At 37.1% G+C, this 24890-nt stretch overlaps 1 protein-coding gene across 1 annotated transcript in view; it reads right to left on the minus strand.

Moving 5' to 3' along the window:
- Positions 1-1729: 1729 nt before the first annotated feature.
- LOC128888665 (uncharacterized) overlaps positions 1730-24890 on the minus strand; it is a 34954-nt gene continuing 11793 nt past the window's right edge. The window contains exon 2 of the mRNA XM_054145736.1: positions 1730-1831. Coding sequence (XP_054001711.1) covers positions 1741-1831 — 91 coding nt within the window. The 3' untranslated portion in view covers positions 1730-1740. The remainder of the gene's footprint in view (positions 1832-24890) is intronic.

A 24890-nucleotide genomic window follows, 5' to 3' on the forward strand; every position in this document is an offset into this window, starting at 1 on the left:
AGTAGGTTGGGATAGTATTTAATGGAAGTAGCGATATTGAATAATGTTAATGTGTATGATGTCTAAAGTAGATATGATGATAGCAATAATTTAAGGGGATAAGTTTTATCCCTCCGACAGAAAGTTAAACCAAATTTGATAATTTTTAATGTAAGTAATTTTTAATTTTGCGCCGACTATGAAAAGATTATTTAACATAATTTAATATAAAGGAAATAGAAATGTAATATATTATTTAATATCATTTAATATAAATGAAAGATAAATTATTTTATACCTTTTAGTGCAATTTTAATATTTTTTTCGAAGTCGGTTATATTTTTTTTCCAAAAATTATTTTATTGCAAATGAGAACATCACGAATTCATCTGTCATGAAATGCGGAAGGCTCCATCGCAATCGGTTAATTCCTTGCAGAGTTACATAAAAGAATAGAAATTTTGCAATAACAATAGTTATAACCAATAAGAAAAATCATTTTGCAAAGTGATCAACTCGAAAATCTGTCCAGTAACAAAATGTAAAGGGTTTCATCGATTTCATCAAATTCAGCCCGAACATACGTGAAATAGTCCAATTTTGCGATAAAAAGTGCAATAAAGTATGTAGTAAAAAATGGAAGTAGGTCAAATGTCTTTTTAAGCTTTTAAGAGGCAACGAAGCCCTACCAGATGCAAGAAGATTCAATCCGATTGGTCAATTCGTTTTGGAATAAGAAACAATACCAAATTTTTCGGTTTTTTGCAAAAAAAAAAAACGGTTAAAAAATGAGAAATCGCAACATTTTTTGGTAATGGGGCCACCCCGGAGATATGCTCTACAAGATGCAACAGGTTTTATCCCGATTGGTCAAGCCGTCTGAACGTAATCGAGTAACATACATAAAAAAAAATATATATATATATATCGAAAAGGAGGAGGTCACTCAATTCGACACATATATATATATATATAAATATATATATATATATAGTCTTCATACCAGTACAAATCGAAAAGTATGTTACCATTTTGCGATCTGAGGCTTCATTGTTAAGAAATAAGCGATTGAAATTTACAGGTGGACTTCCGGCTCGGGCTATTTAAATCGCTGTCAGAGGAACGTGCGGTTGCACATGGACGCACTCACACGCGAAAAAGACACATCGATGCACACTACTTGTTTCATTCTTCCGACGCCGATGACACTACGGACGGCGTCGTCGCGTCGGAGGAATGAAACTCTAGACCCTTTATTACTCTGAATAATCAAGAAACAAGTGAGTGTGCATCGGTGTGTCTCTTTCGCGTGTGAGTGCGTTCATGTGCGACACGTTCAGCTACTCGTATACATATATATATATATATATATATATATATTAAAAATATCTTTATAAATGCTGAAGATAAAATCCAACATGACGTGGATGAAAAGTAATTGAAATGGTTAATTTTGTAATTCGTTTTTTATTTAATTCAAATTTCAAGTATATATTTAACGCTTATTGGACAGAAAGTTGATTGCTTTTTATCATTTGCACCTTATTTGCTGCAACAATGGCACAAGTTTTACAAGTAAAAGATCCATAAATAAAAATTATTTGCGTTGAATGACAATATTATTATACTCTTGTCCCGGTTCAATACCCATTACCAACTTGCTATTTTAATACAATATTTTTCAATAATAACAATAGATCAAAACTCGCCAGCTCGTGTCTTGAAACGTCTTGATTTTTCAATTGGGAGACCCTCGTTCACCTAGTATGGATTTCCTGCAGTTCGAGAGTGACGAACGGATTGTAGACCCATGGCGGGCATAAGGAAGGGGGCACGGGGGCTCGAGGTCCCCCTATTGACAAAAAGAATCTAAATCTATCTTGGTTAACAAGACCAAAGGGAATATAGTAATGAAAGGGATAAGTAGTTTTAGGGATGTGGTTCTCGAATTGTGAAAATCTCTACTCTTTCCTTTATTAGGTGCAGAAATTAATTCTGAGTCTTTGTATTCTGTAGAAACCTTTTTATTTTACAAAGAACAAATAACACCATTATAATATTGTTTTTATACTCATTTGTAATTCAATCATTTATAACTCTAGTTTAAATAGATATTCTTATTTGTCATTTTGGGAAATTAAAGTACAAACCTTCTGCGTCCTCAACCTGACGGCCATTACAATGTATCTACATATATGAATTTTAGTAGCCATAAAATTTTACTTATTATTACAGTAAGACCCCGCTTAACGTTGCACCGTTTAACGCTGTTTCAGTATTACGCAGTAGTATTTGGTAGTTTTTTTCAGTTTCTACAAAATGATTTAAATTTTGATGGAAGTTCAAAGGCTAGACGAAGTGTCATTGATACAAAGTCTTGCTATTGACAAGTGAACGGAACAGGCCTAGACAAACGACTTTAGACGATTTCGTAAGACGTGTGTCTTTTTTGCGTGTGAGTGCGTCCATGTGCAACCGCACGTTCCTCTGACAGGGATTTAAATAGCCCGCGCCGGAAGTCCACCTGTAAATTTCAATCGCTTATTTCTTAACAATGAAGCCTCAGATCGCAAAATGGTAACATACTTTTCGATTTGTACTGGTATGAAGACTTGATTCTGAAAAAATGTCCCACATATTTATTAACACTGTGTATAAGCTCTTCCCGACCGAACTCCAAATATCCCGGCGTCTAAGGTACGGGCCTGCTAACTAGCCTTACTCACGAGTCCACTAGCAGGGCTAGGACGAAACGCTCCCTTCCTTTTCTCCCCTCTCTCGCTCTCCCTCCACAGGTACAACCACCACAATAATATTATAATATGAACTGTACTTTCCAACTTTTGTATATTATTGCATACTGTGTGCATTTTATAGTTTCTTGCACATTCAAATTTCCTATAAATGTATAAAAATCATAAGCGAAATTTGTTTGCTACTAAACTTCGATTATATAAATATATTATAGTGGTCATCAAGTTGAGACAGGTCATTTACCTGTACATATATGTAGATTCATTATAAAAATGGATTCATGGAGACTAAGTCGAGGACTTGGAAGATTGGTATCTTAATGTTACAAAATGACAAGTAAATATTTCTACTTAAACTAGAGTTGTAAATGCACAGAGTTAATTTCTACACTTAATATATAAGAATTCTTTCTCCCTACCCCTCTTGGACTTGTTTAGATCCCCCATCGTTTTCTGTGTAACTAAGGGAACACACCGTTAATCGAACTTCTTTTTATACATTATTCATAGCCAACCGTTACACTTCTCGAGGAGATGCGCTTTTCTAACGAAGAACACAAGAATCGCTGACGCGCGTCTTACTGTCTTAATGAATAGACCGCTCCTCCTGTGTATACACTTGCATGTTAATGTTGAACAGCGTCGGGGAAAATGGCCCTTTGACGAATATTCTTGCGACGAAGCGTTGGTTTTCTTTCAACTAGCTAATTAAACTCGCATTCCAAACAGTCTGCCATTGCTTCAACGCGACAAAATATCCTGAGGATGAAATACTATTGTTTTATTGTATTGATGTTTCTTAAAGAGGATTTCTCATTTCGTGCTTCTTTGTTGGATTTTGTAACAATTTATATTAAAAGAAATTTAAGATTAGTAGTAGTAGTAAATTTATTAATTTCAGCCTTTCGGCCCAGAAATGAGACTTGGTTTTACATATTCTATACTCACACATCCATCCACCCTGCCACTTTACATTCGTCACCACGCAATTACACACACTCTCTTTGCCTCCTCTGAACGTATGCTACTAATTGTGGTTTGTAATCTTATTCTTTCCGTTTACTAAGTTCCTTATCCAATCTACATTTCTTACGTTAAACCTACCCTCTAAGAGTTCTTCTATGCTTATATTAGCCTTTTCCCGCCTGTCGCAATCTGTTATATAGTGCTTCAAAGATCCCTGCCCCCTTCCACAAAACTCGCACCTCCTCTTCTCACACGCAAGCCAGTGTCTATTCCAAGGTTCTAAATTTCTGCACCTCACCTTTGCAATCAAACAAGCTGTAAGGAATCCTGTTTGTAATTCGCGCCAGATGAGAGTGTCCTCTAGCGTACTTTTTGGAGGAGTCCCCCGATCGTCGGTTTTTCTAAAATCTTAGAACATTGTGGGTCGACACGCTGTCTTTTGTAATCCTACCAATTGTAATTCGGTAAATGCACATCTTAATAAATATATATTCACGCATCAACTCTAACACAAGCCTTTGGCTGTCTAGTCTCCCATCTTTCCTTAGATATTCTGGCCTCTCTCTTGTAAATAAATACCTATACCTACTGTTGTATTTAGCTTCTCTTATTTGGTTAAATTGCACTTGTTCCTGATTTTCCCTATCCTTATTCACCAATTCCTGCGTTACTCTATCACTCTTCCCCTTCAATCTCCTTATCCCTTCCTGACCATATCTGTTTCGTATGCCATAGTCTATTCTTTCTTTACCATTTTTTGTCCTTCCCTGTTCCTTTTCCCTAAGATATTCTTTCAATAAATTCTTTCCTACCGCCTTTCTAATTCCTTCTTCAAACTTTAGAGCTTTCTTTTCTGCTTTTATTCTAATTTTCTCTCGTTTTGTTTTTACTAACAATATATATCTCGGCGTTTCTCTGCTTAAATCTAAAATCCATCTCACGAATTTATATTGCACCCTTTCTAACTCCGCCCTTTCTTTCCACCCATGTAGTTCCGTCCCATACAACATAACGCTCTTGACTAGACGGTCAAACATAAATACCTTCCACTTGAAACAGTCTTTAAACTCTCTCTCCCCAATGCCCCAAACTTGTTTTATTAATACATTGGCTTTTTTAACCCTTTCTCTCAAGTGTTCTGTAATGTCTCCATTTCTTAAAAATTTGACCCCTAAGTATATAAAACTCTTGACTGACTTTATTTCCTGCCCTTTCCATAGCCATTTCGTTTTCTTCACCCCACCTCCTCCTTTGTCGAAGATCATTATTTTTGTTTGGGTCGTGTTCAAAACCAAGTTTCTCTTATCTAAAAATCTCTCCAATTTTTGTATCATTTCTTCCATCTCTTCTATCCCTTCTGCTAATAGCACTAAGTCATCAGCATTAGCCAGTGACCAAACTTTTTCCTTGCCTCATACTATGAGGCTCGAGCCTCGAGCCTGGTCAGCCCTTAATTCTTTCTGTAGATTCGATATGAATATTGTAAACGATAACGGATTCAGTGGACTCCTTGTCTGACTCCGTCCGCTGCCCAAGACCGTCTTGATACCTTTCCGTTACATCCAATCGTATTCGAGATCTCTTCATATAATTCTTTCGTTCTTTCAATTAGCCCTTTTCTTACTCCTATCTTCTCCATCACTTTCCATAGTTTTGTCCTATTGATCTTATCGAAGGCCGCTTTGAAATCTGCAAACAAAGCATACATTTTGCTCTTCTTTTTCATAGTCACCTTCTCAGCCAAATGTTGCAGGATATACAGGATGAGTCTTATAACGTGACGACCTCAAATAAAGCGTAAGGTATTTGTTGTACGACAAAATGTTTCAAATAAAAGTTGCATGATATTTATGGGGACATACAGTGTTGTAATCTGTTTTTCATTACCTTACTTTTTTATTAAGATATTAGGGTTACCTTCAGTTTTTTAAGTGGAATGTCTAATATTTTTTTTCGAATTCGGATAAATCATCAAATTTTGCGTAAAAAAGTATTACATGAAGTGGGACTTCAAATGAATAATTACTGAGATATCTTCAAATTAATAATCTTCTATTAGGAAAAACGCTTAGTCAACGTGATTCTTAGCACGACTTAATCCACGTCGGTAAGTCATGTCTGTAAAGAAGCTCCCTGTTAAATATTAATAATCATCAACACGAAATGCCTATTTAGTATCTCGGTAAGCCTTAAAGTCGTATTGAGAAAGGTGCTACATTTTTATTACGATGTTCAGTAACAGTTAAACAACGTTATGATAATTGTTTATGGTGCGTGTGAAGAAAATGCTATAAGAGCTAAGATCTTGTACCAAGCTAAGTATCCTGATCGAAATCAGTCATCGCATTCTACCTTCTTAAGGCTTAGTCGAAGAGTCAAAGAACATGGCAATTTTAATGTACAAACACGTAAAAAAAAACATGTTGAATTGAGTAACCTCCTCCTTTTCGAAGTCGGTTAAAAAGGTATCACAAAGTTGTGAATAATGAAGGATGTCGTACTTCAACCTTAGCAACTATTGCCCATAAACTTCTATTATAAATATCTCAGTAATTTTTCATTTGAAGTCCCACTTCATGTAATACTTTTTTACGCAAAATTTGATGATTTATCCGAATTCGAAAAAAAATATTAGACATTCCACTTAAAAAACTGAAGGTAACCCTAATATCTTAATAAAAAAGTAAGGTAATGAAAAACAGATTACAGCACTGTATGTCCCCCTAGATACCATGCAACTTTTATTTGAAACATTTTGTCGTACAACAAATACCTTACGATTTATTTGAGGTCGTCACGTTATAAGACTCACCCTGTATAATTATCCAATGTGCTTCTTTGTTTCCTAAACCCCGCTTGTGAATCAGGTAAAATCCCTTTTTCCTCCACGTCGCGTTTTAGACGCTCATTTAGGACGTTTGCGTAGATCTTGTATACCGAATTGAGTAATATAAAGGCACAATGACTCCATTTCTCCACTCGCCCGGCAAACCACCACCTCTCCATACCTCTTCTATTATTTCGAAAACTTTCCTTTTCGCCTCATCTTCCATATGCACCCACGCGACGCCTGGAATTTCGTCTTCTCCTGCAGCTTTCTTTGTCTTTATCTTATTCATTCCCCCTGCAATTTCAAAATTCGTCAATTCGTCTTCTTCTTGGACTCCTTCTCCTAACTGTCTTCTTTCCCCTGTATTTGCTCTCTTCGTCCCTCCTAAAAGTTCTACAAAATGCTCTGTGACGGGGCAAACTTTTTCTGCCCGTTACGAAGGCACCCTGACCCCCGGAAGGGCCTCGCTCCCTCCTCGCCGGACACCCCAGGCCGGAGGTGGTCCGCGAGAGTGGAGGGATGAAAGAACCGCGGGCACTAGAGACCCCCCTTTTTTTCGCCCCCCCCTCACCCTCGCCGATAGAGTCGCGTCTTCGCGCGAGCGCGGCAAGTCGCCGATCGCGGTGTCCTCCACCCCAGGACCGCGGTGTGGCCACCACCAAGAGGACTGACCACCCTCGCAAAAGAGACTAGAGCCATCGCCCCTCGACGCTGCCACGAGGGGAAACCCGAAGATGCCATGGTGGTGGCACACCGTGAGGAGCCCCTACAGCTCTGGGTGGGGAGAGCCGCGAGCCGGCGACGAGAAGAGCACAATCGATGCGCGATCGATGAGGAGAATTAACGGTTAACCGTGAGCGAACGGATCGGAACACGCGAGCGAGCCGCCCCTATTGTCCCGCGAAACCTAGAAGTTTTTTTTATTACCACTTTGCGTGAGTGTGTGTGGGAGCACTGCTACCATCTCCACGAGAGGATCGTCCGAGGACCGAGACTCCGGGGAGATTCAGGTACGGCCCACTGGTTGGGTTTCCGTTTGTGGCGTGCGTGGGTGCGAGAGTGCGGATCGTGTGTCTGTGTCTGCAAGCGTGCTCCGGAGCACCCTTTTCGTCCGCGACAGGACCACTACCGGAGGGAACTCCGTTAGATTTCCCTCCGTCCGTTCCGCGAATCTCCCGCGTGACCTTGCGCGGTTTGTGGACGCGCCGCGTTTCGAAGGGGCCCTCTCCATCGAAACGCGAAACCGTTAATTCCCGGTGTAATCCTTTTTGATTGTATTTGATTCTAGGGCGGACTATTTGTTTTAGAGGCCCCCTATAGAGTTAAGTCGCGCCGGTAACGTATTCGTTTCTTTCCGTCGAATACTTTCTTTTGTATCAGGAATTCCGCGCCGCGTATCCCTTTCGGCGCGTAGTCGTCACACCCTTTTCCCCAACGGTGTGTGTACCGCGGAATTCCCCCGCGTCGGTTTCGATTGAATAAAGAAATCTACCTAAACGTCCGCGGATCAAAGTTAATTTCCCCCCTTTCAACCTCCCCTGAGTTTCGCTCTCCGTAGAGCAGCCGGAAGAACGAAAGTAACGGACACGTGCACTTGGCACTGGCGCCCAATTCTTCTAAATAAATTCGTCCGTGGGAATTGTGCGACCGAGCGTGTCGAGTAGCGGCTTTCCCGGCCGCCCACGCGAGGTACGTCACAGTTCTAACAACTCTCCCATCGTTATGGATGTTGCTCCTTCTGTATTTCTTTTCCTTTCTTTATTAATGTATGTCCAAACTTGCACCTCTGTTTTTAAATTTCTTATTTTCTCTATCTCTTCCTATCTTTTACCCAGCTCCCTCTTCTTACACAATTCTCTAAACTCTGCTTTATTTTTCAGATGCTCTTGTCTTGTTACTTTCCCTACCTTCCATGTTTTATAGCTTTAGCTTTATCTTACTGCACTGTTTGTACCATCAGAATTTATGTCCTAATTTTCTTATTTTCCTCCTGATTTTTCTTTTATCCATACTTTACAGAACTATTTTTCGTTAGGTCTTTCGCTGCCTTTAATTCTTGTCAACATAGCCTTCCATTTCCTTCCGAAAATTGTATGTTCCTTATTTTACTTTTATACTGCTCTATGCTTTATTTTTCCCAGCAGAATGCTTGTCGGGCAGCTCCGGTCACTTTCTCCCTTCCAATTGTATCCGCCCTCGCCTGTAGTCTCGCTGTTGCAACCAAAGGTTGGTGGTCAGATTCTATTCCGTTCTCCACCTTAAAATACGTACTATTTCCTCTAGCCCCTTTCCATTACAGATCACATAATCTATCACCGTTGCTCCTCCAGCATCCACATACGTCCATTCTCCTTTTTCATCTCCTGTAATATTACCATTCGCTACGTGCATTCCTCTTACCTCAACATTTTTAGCAGTTGCTCTCCCTCACTATTTTTCGTTAGATCTTTCGATTTCCTCCTGCTGTCCGTTCTCTTCTCTGTCTCATTAGTTTCTATCTTACCTTCTCTTCCTATTCTTGCATCATATCCCCGCCTATTATCATTATTTCTTCTTTCTCTTCTTTAATCACTTCTTCCATCTTTCTTGCCAATTTCTTCCACTGTTGTCAATTGTATATCGAAAAAATCCTCCATGTTCTATCTTCAATTTTCATTCTCCTTTCTACTAAACCCTCTATTTCGTTATTTCCACATTCTATGTCTAAGCTTTTCTTCACCGTTGTTATTATTCCCCCTCTAGCTCTATCTCTTCTGTTTACCTTATTTGCCCCTTGGCACTTCCACACAAAATCATTCAATAATCTACTTTTAAACTTGTTTCCTCCATCACGTTTCTACCAGGCCTATACAATCAAACTTTTCCACATATTGCCAAAAACTTTGATCTTTGTTTCCTAATCCAGCCACTGCTGAATAGGGGACCCCGTCTCTATGACCTTCACCCTGATATATGTTGTCAAGGGCACCCTCCGGAGTAACTTTTTCTAATAACTTAACCGTCGCTCACTGCTTCTTAAAAAGTTATTAACAAAAAAGTTGGTAACTATTTTGATTACAGACGGCATTTTTCCAGTTAAACTTTATCTTTTTCCTATACATAATATGTAACTTATACTACAATCTTTACTCGTGCAGTAAAAAAATGGGAGTCCGGAGACTGGCCCGCGGTGAGGGGTTTGGGGGCGAAGCCCCCAAAAAGGAGCACTGCAGCGCACCACGCAGGTGTGTACATGGTTATCCTAAGGAATGTATATTGTTTTCTGGGGGGTCGAGGGGGCGCAGCCCCCCGCTCGCCGGGGGTCTGGAGGACACAGCCCCTCAGCAAGCGTATAGTTTTGAAACGTATGTTTTTTAAATTTTGTAAAAGGTTTTTCAGCTGAAAATATGTGTCTTGAAACCGTACGGTTGCTGGAGGGTTGCGCCCTCCAGACCCCCTACCGAACTGAGAGCTACGCCCCCTCGACCCCCCTGAAAGCAATATACATCCCTCAGGATAACCATGTACACACCTGCGTGGTGAGCTGCAGTACTCCTTGTTGGGGGCTTCGCCCCCAAACCCCCGACCCGGGACTGGCCCCCAGACCCCCAATTTTTTACTGGACGAGTAAAGATCGTACATCATATCAAGTTCTCGAAACAAGTTTGAACCATTGTAGTGTTTTTTTATATGCTATATATAACGCGTTCGTATGTATAACCTGGCGTAACTTACCAACTTTTGTTGTTAATAACATTTTAATAAGCAGTAAGCAACGGTAAAGTTACTAAAAAGTTACTCAGGAGGGTGTCCTTGACAACATATGTCAAGGTGAAGGTCATAGGGGCGGGGTCTCCTATTCGGCATATTTACCATAATTTCAATTCTCCTGGCTTTTCTCTGTCTATCATCCCCTTTATTTGCCCACCTGGCTGAAAATTTACCGAAAAACCTGACTAACCGGCACTGTTGCCCAGCTTTCCTGCCATTGGACTCATCTCCATCCACCCATAATTTTTGGTATCCTACCTCCACATTTCTCCCTTTTCTTTTTTCCTCCATAGCAATTACTACTAGATTGTTTTGGATTTCCCTCTCATGTCTCGTTAAATCGTGGTGTATGTAGACCTTTGTACCTCTTAACCTACCTTTATATCTCATGATCTGCTTGTCCTCCCAACTTTCTAATCCCACTATTAATACACTCCTCTCCTTCCTACCGATTTCTTTCACCCAAATTATCTTCCTTCTTACTTTTAATTCTGTCTCTAGAAAATTATTAATTTGCGTTTTTACATTGCCTTGCCGTACCTCTAGACCCTTTATTACTCCAAATATTTCCTAGTATTTTATTTATAACTAAAAGTTTCTTGATTATTTCTCCGTTCTACTTTTTTCATGTTTTCCGATCCACCCTCTTATCTTTCCCACTTCCCCACCCATCTCTTTTTCAACTTTATTAATCACTACTGCCTTTATACTTTCCTCTAATTCCATTCTTTCCTGTTCTGAGCTAAGGTAGCTATTTCCCTTTCCCATTTTTGTTATCCGCTCTACTTTGCTTTCCACATCCATCATTCCAAAATCATAAAACCAAAATCAACAAAATCGGTCCACGTACAACTGAGATATCGTAATATCATGTCATGATCTGACAGAATCGACTTGTTCTTGTTCTCCCGGTTTTATTTCGTCAAGGAATTTTTCGTCAACACTTAGCCAATAGGAGCTAAGGCCGTTCGTCGATTCGTCGACTCTCTGAATCGCTTGGCAAAGCTCGTCGGCCGGCATAAGAAATACGTGTGTATCGTTTGACAGATATAGGTTACAGTAAGGAATGACTGGATGCAGGTTATTAAGACAGAAGAAAAAAAGATATACCAGATACTCCAAGAAATAATGCACAAGAGACTGTAATGTTGCCTTGTAATATGTGTCTGCACGCATTAAAAAACCATCATAGTTGTTTTAGCAGTGCGACATATTTTTTACCTATTACAACAAGAAGAGAAGCATATAACATCATCAATAAAAGAATAAGTGAAATCCACAATTAAAGGTAGATGGTGTTTATCATTATTTGATAAGTAGTTTTGTGTGCTTAAAGTATATGTACTATCGTTGTAAATTCTTGTGTTTTCTGTTTACATAGTCTTTGATGGATATAAGCAGCGACAGTCATTCCAATAAGAGGAAACGAATGAAGCAAATAATTTGCAGACGAAGCAACAGTATTTTGGTGCTCTTCAAAAATAGAAACTGCCGCTGTGAAATTCTAGTATTTTATCTGAGTAAAGGATATCTGGTAGTAATTATTAAAATGCCACAAAGAGAATCGTACAAGTATTACAGGAAATACGATAAAGTTTGACAGGTATATTGGAAGCATAAGATGATGCAGTGTGCATAACAAATGTGCTGGTATTTATATTAATTCGTGAATTAAATGAATAAATGTTCATAATCAATAAATTATTATGATATGAAATATATATATTCACTTTCTTTACCCCCCCCCCCCCCAACCTTTCTTTTCCTCTATTCAATTAAAAAAATAAAGAGTCTGTGTATATAAATCACAAAACTAAAAAATTCATTTCTTCATATTATTTCATATGGATTATTTTAGATTATACATATTCAAAATATTATCGATATACAGTGGACGAATTTTAGATTATAGATATTAAAAATATTATAGATATATTAACATATATAGTGGATCTCTTTTTTAATTTTCTCATTTTATCTTTAACATTTAAATTTCTTGAAACAAGACTTTCTGCCATGCGTTTTGCATACTTATGAACTTCATTCTAATAGAATAAATTGTGCATTACAAATAGTGGACATATTTTTCCTATTTTTCACTTCATCTTTGACATTTCAATTTTTTGCATCCATAAACTGTTTCAGGCACCATGAATTCTACACAAAGTACTATATACATATAATATAAAAATTATTTAAAGTCATTCACTATGCAAATTACCTTTGTAAAAAGAAGTGAAATCCGATAAAAAACTTCAAAAAAGTAAAAAAATTACGCCAAGTACATGAAAAAGTGGAGGACTTAAAGAGTAATCATAGAAAAATAGAAGATCCCCCTAAAAAAATTCAAGAAAGTAGAAAAAGAAGTGAAATTGAAATGAGCTACCAGTACATGAAGGTGCTTTCCAGCAAAGTGCAAAGGCGACACTGTATAACACAATGAAAAATTCGGTGCTTTCCAACTATGCGCAGCTAAAATGCTGTGTTCAACAGTGCAGACATTCAAACCCTAATAACAACTCATGTAAACTGACTGCTCCGTACTTTGGCGGTGAAATGAAGACGCTAAATAGTGTATCAACCACAAACTGAGACTGTTTAGACAGTTGCCTAGATGTCCGTGGCCTAGAAGTCAAATGTTTGGCGTGGCCAGGCAAAGCAATCTCAGATCATCGATACCCATATTTTCTCTCTCGCAGACTTTCACATAATTTGTCAATTTAAAACTTTGACAATATGAGTATATTTTCATTTTATTGTGTTTTAAAATATTTCTAAGGACATTCATTGACGCAGATACCCCTCTTCTCACAGGCTTTCAGATAATTTCTCAGTTCAAAATGCTGACAATTTGAGTACATTTTCATTATTTTACATTTTAAAATAATTCTTATTCATCAAAACCTTGACCGTGCCTGGCCACCCCAAGCATTTGACTTCCAGGCCACGGACATCTAGGCAAATGTCTAAACAGTCTCAGTTTGTGGTTGATACACTATTTAGCTTCTTCATTTCACCGCCAAAGTGCGGAGCAGTCAGTTTACATGAGTTGTTATTAGGGTTTGAATGTCTGCACTGTTGAACACAGCATTTTAGCTGCGCATAGTTGGAAAGCACCGAATTTTTCATTGTGTTATACAGTGTCGCCTTTGCACTTTGCTGGAAAGCACCTTCATGTACTGGTAGCTCATTTCGATTTCACTTCTTTTTCTACTTTCTTGAATTTTTTTAGGGGGATCTTCTATTTTTCTATGATTACTCTTTAAGTCCTCCACTTTTTCATGTACTTGGCGTAATTTTTTTACTTTTCTGAAGTTTTTTATAGGGATAGAGTATATCTGCAATATTGTGTAGTATATACAGATAATGTATATACTATCTACACGAAAATACTGTCTGAGTAGGTTTGGCGCATTTTTTTTGCGGGGCCTGGGGTGGAAATATTGGTTACTGCTAATGTATATACACATCTCTCTATGAAAATAATGTCTGAGTAGGTTGGGATAGTATTTAATGGAAGTAGCGATATTGAATAATGTTAATGTGTATGATTTACAAAGTAGATATGATGATAGCAATAATTTAAGGGCATAGGTTTTATCCCTCTGACAAAAAGTTAAACCAAATTTGATAATTTTTAATGTAAGTAATTTTTAATTTTGCGCCGACTATGAAAAGGTTATTTAACATAATTTAATATAAAGGAAATAGAAATTATTTCATACCTTTTAGTGCAATTTTAATATATTATCGAAGTCGGTTATATTTTTTTCTAAAAATTATTTTATCTACCTGCAGTCCTAGGTGAGATATGGAAATATGTGCTATACAGGGTGTTCCAAAAATATTGGAGGTTCTCGAAAGGGGTGGTTCTGTGGGTGATTTGAAACAACTTTTTCCTTAGCGAAAATGTTATTCGAGGTTTCGTTAACGAGATATTGACAGAAACACCCGACCAATCAGAGCCCGAGTATGCAGTGGAGCGCCTGCGGAGCCTATGCTACCGATTGGTCGTGAGTTTCTGTTTCTGGAATATCCCCTTAAGGCAGCCTCGAACACCATTTTCGCTAAGGAAAAATTGTTTCAAATCACCATCCCACCCGCCCCGGAACCACCCCTTTCAAGGACTTCCAACGTTTTTGGGTCATCCTGTATATTGCTCATAACTATTGTTATTGGATGAAACCTATTGGTTATAGGTTGCCACTAAAAAGAGTAAAATAAAATAATTTTTTGGAAAAAAATGTTACCGACTTCGAAAAAGGTGCAGTAAAAAGCATGAAATAATTTCTAGTTAATTTATATGAATACGCACTAGCTCCAGATATAATTGCGTAAAAGTATGGGAAAATGCAGTGAAAAGTGTGAAATAATTTCTATTTAAACTGCATTGTTATTCACCATCGTTTGATGAATTTGGTTAAATTATTAAATACATCATATTAAATGCAATGCACCGTTTTCGAAGGCGGTGCAGATGTAAAAACTTTTTAATTCCGGTTTGAGTTAGCTTTTGGTAGAGGCGGCAATATTGAATGCTGTCAATGTATACATGTTTATTGTCTATGTGGAATTAATAGTTAATGTATATAGTATGTACACGGAAATATAGTTTGAGTAGATTTGGGGCTTTTTGGAGGGGAGGGGCGGCAATATTGATTACTGCTAATGTATAAACTCTCCCCATGGAAATACTGTATGAATAGGTTTGAGATAGTATTTGGTGGGGGCGCCGATATTAAATAGTGTTAATGAATACGATGTCTAAAGTGGATGTAATGATAGCAATAATTAAAGACCGTATTTTTTTTTTCTCTGACAGAAAGTTAAACCAAGTGTGGCAATTTTGAATATACTTAATTTTAAATTTTGCGCCTCCTCCGAAAAAGGTGCATTGCATTTAATATGATGTATTTAATAATTTAACCAAATTCATCAAATGATGGTGAATAACAATGCAGTTTAACTAGAAATTATTTCATACTTTTCACTGCATTTTCCCATACTTTTAAGCAATTATATCTAGAGCTAGTGCGTATTCATATAAATGAACTAGAAATTATTTCATACTTTTCACTGTAACTTTTTTGAAGTCGGTTGAATTTTGTTTCCAAAAAGTTATTTTATTTAATTATACTTTAATTATATATTTCTTGAAGATGGAAATATTCATTTTAAAAATTCTTTTTCCTAATTTCTGTTTAAATTAGAAAATTCTTTCATGTTGAAAACCAATAAATTCGCAAAAAATCACTATTGTTGTATCGCGACCCCCATACCCAAGAATAAGGAGTCAAACTTGAACACGAAACTTAGGGTACGGAATTGGTCTTGTAGTTAAAGCGGTCAACTGTGGGTCCGAGAATCGTGGGTTCGAATCCCCTGTATCTTATATTTATTTTTCGTTTAGACTCCTACACTATGAAATAGGTAAGGTATTGAGGCGTTCCTATTTCAAGTGATTCCCACTGTGTATTCCTGTAGAACATTGCTGGGATTAATTAGAAACTCGATGAATAAAGTGCATAGACAGGTAATTCGAAATGAATTGTCAGGTGTACGTGTAACGCGTCAGTCTTGATAATACGCTGTTCGAAATAATTAAAAAATTATCTGCTCGAATGATTTTGTCTCTAATTGTAAGTGAGACATCTAGTACTGTAAAAGCTTTTGCATGCTAACATACACTAACAGTAATTCTAGGAACTGGAATGTAGTGGGTATCCTTATTAAAAATTATCTGAAAAGTCATCTGCAACTTTTTCCGAATTGTGCAATCATCAAAGTGTTTTTTATGGATGTAAATTGTTCCTGCATCTGTCAAGTGCACTTTGAGCATTTTTTTTAGTCGTCGCGTTTTACAATGTTTGCTGTTGATTTGTTTATTATTATCTTCGAAATGCTTCTTCCTTCTTTTTTAACTATAAGTGTCGTGGTTGTTAATTGGTAAAATAAAGTAGAGATCTCCTGGCTCCTCGCGCGTTAATATTATGCAAATAATAAATAACCTCGTGTAAAACACAGTGATGTAGTTACTGGAAATAAAAGTAGCGAATTCAATTAAAGTTATACCGCTAGTAGCGTTAATAATAAAGTTTTCTTATGGCATAATTCATACGTGGATGAAAGTTTCGAGTAACAAATTAAAAATGAACAACTGTGCATCTGTTATTTGTTGAATAAAAGTTGGAATTTTAATTCCAGGTACATAGACACATCATTTATTACTCGTAATTTTGTACATTGTTAGGAGCCGGAGGGGGCGGCTGCGTAGCCGGGGTTTTTCTATTGAAATATGGTTTTGTTAATGGCTTGACCAGTGTTGTTAGGTAACACTGGGTGTCTTGAGGAAGTAGACGTGGAGACGAACCTACGTATGGCGAACGTAGGGAGCCTCAGGAAGATGATATGCGGACGAACACACGTATGGCTAACGGGGGGAGCCGCAGGAAATGTTAGTATTAGACCTCGTAACAGTTTTTGATGTACCTCGAGCGGCAAAGGTACACCTTAGTGGATACTGGACTGGATATTATAATTGATCAACACTAATTAAAAATGATTATATATATATTCTGATATGTACCGGGACTTACAATTGTTATGAGAGTAATTGTCGAGGTATACCAATGGTAATAAGCTAAGTTGTTACAAATATGAACTGAGTTTAAAGTGTAGTTTCGATTTCGCGAAGCAAGAATCTAATCCTTCTCGGTTTTCACGAAAACGAGCAAACGGGAGACGACTACAACGATAAAATAATGCCTAACAGTAAACTACGTACTGTATGGTTAAGATTTTGCTCGAAGGGGACTTGAACCCGATCTCACTAAGTTTCTCGTGTAGACAATTCGTAAGAGTACGCACAGACGTGTACAGAACCCTTTCTAGACTTTGACTAGACCAGATATGCCTTCGTGGTCACCCTTTTTATACCAAAAAATCATAGACCAAGGGGTGGCGGGAAAGTACATTGCACGATTCCGAGATTTTCGAGGGACTACACCCTAGCTTCGCATTGGTCTCGAATTCCTATGCCTACGCGAAGAATACCGGGTGCGCACATCCGACTTCAAATAAGGAAATTTAGAACGGGAACGTAATAAGATAAGGAAGAACTTTGTTGTACATCACAAAGTTTACAAATCATAAGAACATTTAACGTATATTGCAATTTTAATTATAGAATTAAATACTTTATGAAGGACGAATACGAATTTAATTGTTCAATCGAATAAATTTTTAGATGGGATATCTGATTAATGTGTCCACATAATTGTACTATCGTAACAATTGAAAATTAGGTAATTCAATCAAATTAGTTTTGCATTAATATTTATTCAAAACTTATTCAAGTATACATTGTATTCTATACTATTTCTATTTTTATTTCACATTGAGATGAAACAAATGTCTCAAAAAATCGTTCTTTCGAAGAAAGACGAGGTTACTCAATTCGACATATACAAGGTGTTAACAAATATGTGGGACATTTTTTCAGGATCAAGTTTTCAAACTATTACAAATCGAAAAGTCTGTTACCATTTTGCGATCTAAGACTTCATTGTTGAGAAAAAAGCGATTGAATTTTACAGGTGGACTTTCGGCGTAGGCTGTTTAAATCCCTGACAGCTGAACGTGCTGTCGCACATGGTCGCACTCACACGCGAAAAAGACACACCGATGAACACTCACTTGTTTCATACCTCCGACGTGAGGGCGTCTGTAGTGCCATCGGCGTCGGAAGTCCACCTGTAAATTTCAATCGCTTATTTCTCAACAATGAAGCCTCAGATTGCAAAATGGTAACAGACTTTTCGATTTGTACTAGTATGAAGACTAGATCCTTAAAAAATGTCCCACATATTTGTTAACACCCTGTATACAGGGTATCCCAAAAATGTTGGACGTCCTTGAAAGAGGTGGTTCGGAAGGTGATTTGGAACAACTTTTTCCTTAGCAAAAATGTTGTCCGAGGCTTCGTTAGGATATATTAACAAGAACCCTGACCAATCAGAGCGCGAGTATGCCGGTGGAGCGCCCGCGGTAGCGTAGGCTACGCGCTAGGCGGCCACGCTCGTACGCGAAAAGTGGCTTGACGTGCATCGAGTCTGTGGCAGCACTGTCAACATCGACTTATGCGCCCCCTACACACTAGTTATAAGTTGGTGGAAACATTACCACCTAGTGCCTAGTTCAGTCTAGACAAAACCTGTAAAGAGTACAGATGCGCCATTTACGCGCTATTCTAATAAAGTTAAGTTTTATAAAAAGTGTGTTCTTTAATTAAGATCGCGTCATTCCAGTGAATTCTAGCTCATTAAAAAGCTCTCCCATTACCGGGTGCTCACAAGTCTGTGGGGTTCGTGCTCTGTAATGAAACTTTCTCACAAGAATGTAATCATGCCAATCTAGATTTCCGTAACAACTCTTTTACTTAGGATACTATTTGGAAGGGTGCGATACACAATAATATTCGACTCCTTTTTTGCGATAACTTTTTTTTTCTTTATTCTTTCTAGGTTACTAGTATACTATTTCTCTCTATGGAAAAAGAAAACTTTCTTTTGTTTTCTTCCTTTATGCAAACAAGAAGACTTTCGTTTGTTTTCCTTCTCTCGCCTAGGTTTCCTGCCTCGTGGCGACAGTACGAGTTCATTTCCAAATATCGCGCTAGTCCGTAGTGGCGTCTCCTTTTGTACTAACGCGTAACGATTGCTGTACGTGCTTGGCGTTGATTCGTATGTCGCGCTGTATAAAATAAATGGTGCATATTCATCAGTAAAATTTCTTGTGATGTGATTAACCCCACAAGTTCTCCTCAGTAAGCGCCATCTCATAACGGTTGCCTGAACTAAATTTGTTCCCGACTTGCTCTACTATTATCCATAAAATGGCGGATCTCGATTTCGGGAATGCTTTTACGATTTTTCACTTTTCGTCCTTATATGAGAATATTTGTGGCTGAGTGAAGGCTCATTCGACAGAGGAAGGTTCAGTACATCCGGTTCAGTACATCTGGTAATGGTATGAGTCACAAAACTCTTTTAGTGGCCTGAAAATACTTGGATTCTGCAGGTATATTTTATTGTATTTTTGCTCTACTTTGGACACTCATTTTAATAGATATTAACAAGATCTCGTTGAATCATGATCAGAGCGTACTGTAATGTACCTTGCTCTTTCGAATGACCCCTCACCCAACCTTTAATATTATCATCTCTCTCTTCTGTCTCTCTGACAATGATGGCCACCACGGAGAGCGACATGGATTGGAGAGACGTAAACGCCTGGAAATTTTGGCGCCCAGATTGTTCTCCGAAGATGGGAACAGATAGAGCGTCACCGCTGACATACGTTACGTAATTATCATCGACGCGTGCGAGAAATATGTTACGAAGCCCGTGCTTCGTCTGTTTCGAACTGCGAGACTTCTTCACTTTCTTGTGATTCACCAGTTTCACATAAAAATCTTTGTTTCCTTTACACATCGGTATTTGCTTCGTCTGCGAACCGGGAAATATCTTACGTTAATTCTGTCAACTTGGCAAAATTCTGTTCGAACAAAGATACCGAACAACTACCTACAGTCAAAAATACCAAATTTGGTTTAACTATTTGTCGAAGGAACAAAAAATATGAACTGTAATTATTGCTATCATTATATCCGTTTTACAGATCATATACATTAACACTATTCAATATTGCCGCCCTCAACCGAAAACTTACCCAAGCCGAAGTTAAAAATTTTACATTAAGCGCCGCCTCCGAAAAAGTTGCATTGCATTTAATATGATGTATGTATTTAATAATTTAACCAAATTCATCAAACGATGGTGAATAATAATGCAGTTTAACTAGAAATTATTTCATGCTTTTCACAGCACCTTTTTCGAAGTCGGTAACATTTTTTTCCAAAAAATTATTTTATTTTACTCTTTTTAGTGGCAATCTATAACCAATAGATTTCATGCAATAACAATAGTTATGAGCAATATACAGGATGACCCAAAAACGTTGGACGTCCTTGAAAGGGGTGGTTCCGAGGCGGGTGGGATGATGAGTTGAAACAATTTTTCCTTAGCGAAAATGGTGTTCGAGGCTGCCTTAAGGGGATATTCCAGAAACAGAAACTCACGACCAATTGGTAGCATAGGCTCCGCAGGCGCTCCACTGCATACTCGGGCTCTGATTGGTCGGGCGTTTCTGTCAATATCTCCTTAACTAAGCCTCGAACAACATTTTCACTATGAAAAATTGTTTCAAATTACCCCCCCCCCCCCCCAAAACACCCCACTGAAGGACATCCAACATTTTTTGGACACCCTGTATAATTGCAAGTGGGATTATCATCAGGAATATATGTGCAACTACATGTGAAAGAATTGATTGCGTTTGGTAAATTCCTTGTCGAGCTACCTAATTTTGCGATAACAATAGTTATAAACAATACAGAAATTCATAAATTTTTGCTTCTGTGATCATTGCGAAAACATCTCCGGCATCAAAATGTAAGGTGTTCAATCGATTTCATCGATTTCAGGACAAACATACGTGAAATAGTACGCTTTTTGCGATAAAAAGTGATATAAAGTGGTAAAAAATAAGACAAGGACAAATGTTTTGTTATGGGACCAAATGGCAAATGCTCTTCCAGATGCAAAAAGTTTCAATCTGATTGGTCCATTCGTCTCGGAGTAAGAAGCAAGACAAAATTTTTCTATTTTAAAAAAAAAAACGGGTAAAAAATGACAAATCACAAAATGTTTCTCTTACGCGACCAACTGGAAGAAATATTCGACAAGATGCAAGAGGTTTCACTCTGATTCATCAAGCCATTTCGACGCAATCGGCAAGCATACCTAAAAATCACGGTTTTTTGGTAAAAAAAAAACGGGTAAAAAATGGCAAATCGCAAAAAGTCGTGAGAATGGGACTACCGGGGGAACATGTTCTACAAGAAGCAACAGGAATCATTGCGATTGGTCAAGCTATCTCGGCTTAATCGGTGAATAGACATTAAAAAAAAAAAGGAAAAAAGTTATATATACATGTCGAATTGAGTAACCTCCTCCTTTTCGAAGTCGGTTAAAAAACGAAAAGTCCCGGACCCCTTTTTACGCCAATTTTTGGCGGTAATGTCACCTCGCTGCATTGCCCGTATCTACCTCCTTAAAAGTATAAGAAATTATTACATACTTTTTAGTGCAGTTTTAATTTTTTTTTAAGTCGCTTTTATTTTTTTCCATAAATTAATGTATCTTTTAGAAATGGAAAAGAGTACACTAGAAAACACCTGATTGTGAGCCGTGTGACGCCTTTCCACGCTGACGAAAAATCTACAAATTTTTCGTCAGCGTGGAAAGTAGCTCGTATGACCACTTATTTACATACATACACCAATATACTCTCTTCAATTAAAATGGTACTAAACCAACTCATTGGAAATTACCATGTTTCATTTATTTCTCGTTTCAGAACACTCACATGTTATTTTGGGTTAACTTCTGCAATATACATATTAGGCGTAGAAATTAATTCTGTGCCTTTCTAAGGTAAACTTACCATTTATTTATAAAAAAAAACCATACAGCTTATAATCTTCCCTCAGTAACACATTCCAAGAAAGTAGATATATGTAATTGGAAAACTAAATGTCGAAGCACTGTGGAATACAAGTGTATTCCATTATTACGAAGGTTAGTAAGTAATTGGATCATACAAAATTGTAGGTAAATATTTCTGTTTAAACTAGAGGAAAGTACACTTGTAATTTATTAAAAAAAAAAAAAACAAGAATAAGCAAAACTTGTAAACTACTGTACTTCCTATGTACAGATAAATTACAATGATATCACTTTGAGAACATTGAAAATTGGTAATTTAACGTAGCAATTCAATCTAAAGGGAAGGAATTAATTTATACATCTAACAGTTATTCAATGGAAACGCTAAACGAATCCTAATTCAATAAAATTCCTAATAATTTAATAGAATAAATTACAAGTCCAAAAAGTCCTCTGTTCGCCAAACCACTTGGCCCCAGTGAATTACGCTTAATCGTTTAACAATATTCCTGGGTTTGCAGGTTTATATGGGTAGCAGTCTGTATATCGCAATTACCAACAAGTAATTTTAGGTCGTGTTCGTGTTACGAACAGCTCCTGATTTTCTACCTAGAAGAGACCTACCGTGCCAAGAACGCTAGTGGATATTTCAGCCAGCCGTACATGATCACGTTCTTCTCTTGAGGTGTCTATTATGTCGTAACGACGTCTTTTCATTGGCTAGGCACGATACATCACATCTGGTTTGTAATTATTTCGAGCGTGGCGCAGGTTGAGTAGGGAATGACTTCGATCGATTTGTCGACCCGAACGAAGTGAAACTTTAATACATCGTTACGCTAAACCATGAATGTAACTAGGACGAGGCTCGCCTCTTTGAAGTGACGTTCCGGTACTATCAACTTGAAGGTCGATTCTTCTTCGGAAAACAGTGTTGAGGATGTGTTCTTTACAGTAGACAATTATTTTGTTTGTGATACTCTTCAATGAGGCCAGTTCGTTATCACTTTAACGGAGGCCACTCATGTGAATATCAATTGTCAGTAATTTGTTTAGATCAAATAATAAAAATATGTATTCTTGTATGGTTTTCGACGGTTAATTAAATACTGTAAAATTGAATTTTAAAAAAGAATTTTTTATATAATTTTGAAAAAATAATCGGGTCATAAAATCCATACCTTTATTCGTATGATTATTTGTACGTTGCAAAGAGTATGTAAACAAGATTTGATTTAGATAACTTCATTTTTTAAGGAGATATTTTAATTTTTATGGGGATATACGTGTAAAAAGTAATTACCAGTAATTTGCCATATGAAATTTTGGAAATACGTATTCTTGTATAGTAGGATCACAATGTTATTATCACACTAATATTATTATAACAATTGAGTCATAAAATCTATACCCTTATTAAAAACTTTTTATTTCACATTCACTTTAACTTTCAAATTTTTATTTAGAGAAGTATTAGTAGTAGATTGCCACATGAGTGTCCCGCCCCCTCCCTGGAAGGAAGTCGTTCTTTGAATTAAACTTTTTTTCTTTCAACGATGGGTAAATTAAACTATTTTTAATTAAACTGTATCAATTGTGATAATTTGTTAGAACTTTCTTTCATAATAATATTGACGTTAATAAAAGAAAAGATATATTTAAAAAAGAATTAATAGGAAATAATTTAAAACATTTATTTTGTTTGCTATAAACGTATTAATAGATGGTAAATCTTTAATCACTGTAGGGAGAAATATTATGCGAAAAATAATATTTATTAAACTCGTTCAGGAGAATATATTAGCAAATAAGAAATAAAATATTTCGCGAATATGCACAAACTATCACAAGTACATCAAACCTCTCGAAAATTGTTCATATCTACAATATATACAAATTGAATAAAATTATTTACATTCATGTTCAGGATAATATACAAGTCATACACGCGTAAAGTGTTACAAGCTATTTTATCGGAAACTATTAGTGATATCCACAAGTATTTTTTTCGTATTATAGGGTACGATAAACCCTATCATGAGACGTGTGAGGATATTGCTGAATGGCCCCCTAGGAGGACAGGAGGACACAATGATCCATATTTTCAAATGGAATGCCGTATGAATTTTGGTTGTTTCGAATAGTCCTTCTAATAACAAATAATGTTTATTTGAACAATTTTTTCATATTGTGCATAGTTTAGCAGAAAATCACTAATAACTTTTTGGACCATTTCCTGTTCCGCTTCAAGTGTGTTTATAAATATTTTCTTGTACATAATAGCCTAACGCGGCTCGAATACCATTTCATAAACTATGCAGAATATGACAAAATTGTTCACATAAAAATTATTTGTTATTAAAAAGACTATCCGAAAAAACAAAAATTTATATGCCATATCATTTAAAAATATGGATCGTTGTGTCCTCCTGTCCCCCTGAGGGGCCATTCAGCAATATTCCCACACGTCACATGACAGGGCTTATCGTACCTTATAATACTAAAAAAATACTTGTGGATATCACTAATAGTTTCCGATAAAATAGCTTGCAACACTTTACGTGGCTCACCCTGTATATTTTACACATTTTTTAAAAACCTTTCATTTCATTTCACCATGAAATTATTTCATATATAAAACTGAGAAAAACGCTTAAAACTGAAGCACACATTCTAGAAACATACAATAATCTCAATATAAGATACTAGCTGTGCCCCGCGGTTTCACCTGCGTGGAATACTATTTATTTTATGTGAATCAGAGTAGGTAACTGTCTTTTGTTTTCCGTAACTCAGATATTTCAATCGATATTTCCGATAGCTGTGGCCTGTAGTTTCACCCGCATGGAATACTAATGTCGCAACCCCTTTTAACTCCCTTAGGGGTTCGATTTCGAAATATCCTTTCTTATTCCTTGTATACATCATAAAGGAAACCTCTGTGCAAAATTTCAGCTTTCTACGTTCAAGGGTTTAGCCTGGGCATTGATTGCAATCAATCAGGGCTTCATTGTTGTATATATATAGATTAATTAAAAATATCAC

Source organism: Hylaeus anthracinus, unplaced genomic scaffold, assembly GCF_026225885.1.
Source record: "Hylaeus anthracinus isolate JK02 unplaced genomic scaffold, UHH_iyHylAnth1.0_haploid 11994, whole genome shotgun sequence".
Taxonomy (NCBI): Eukaryota; Metazoa; Arthropoda; class Insecta; order Hymenoptera; family Colletidae; genus Hylaeus; species Hylaeus anthracinus.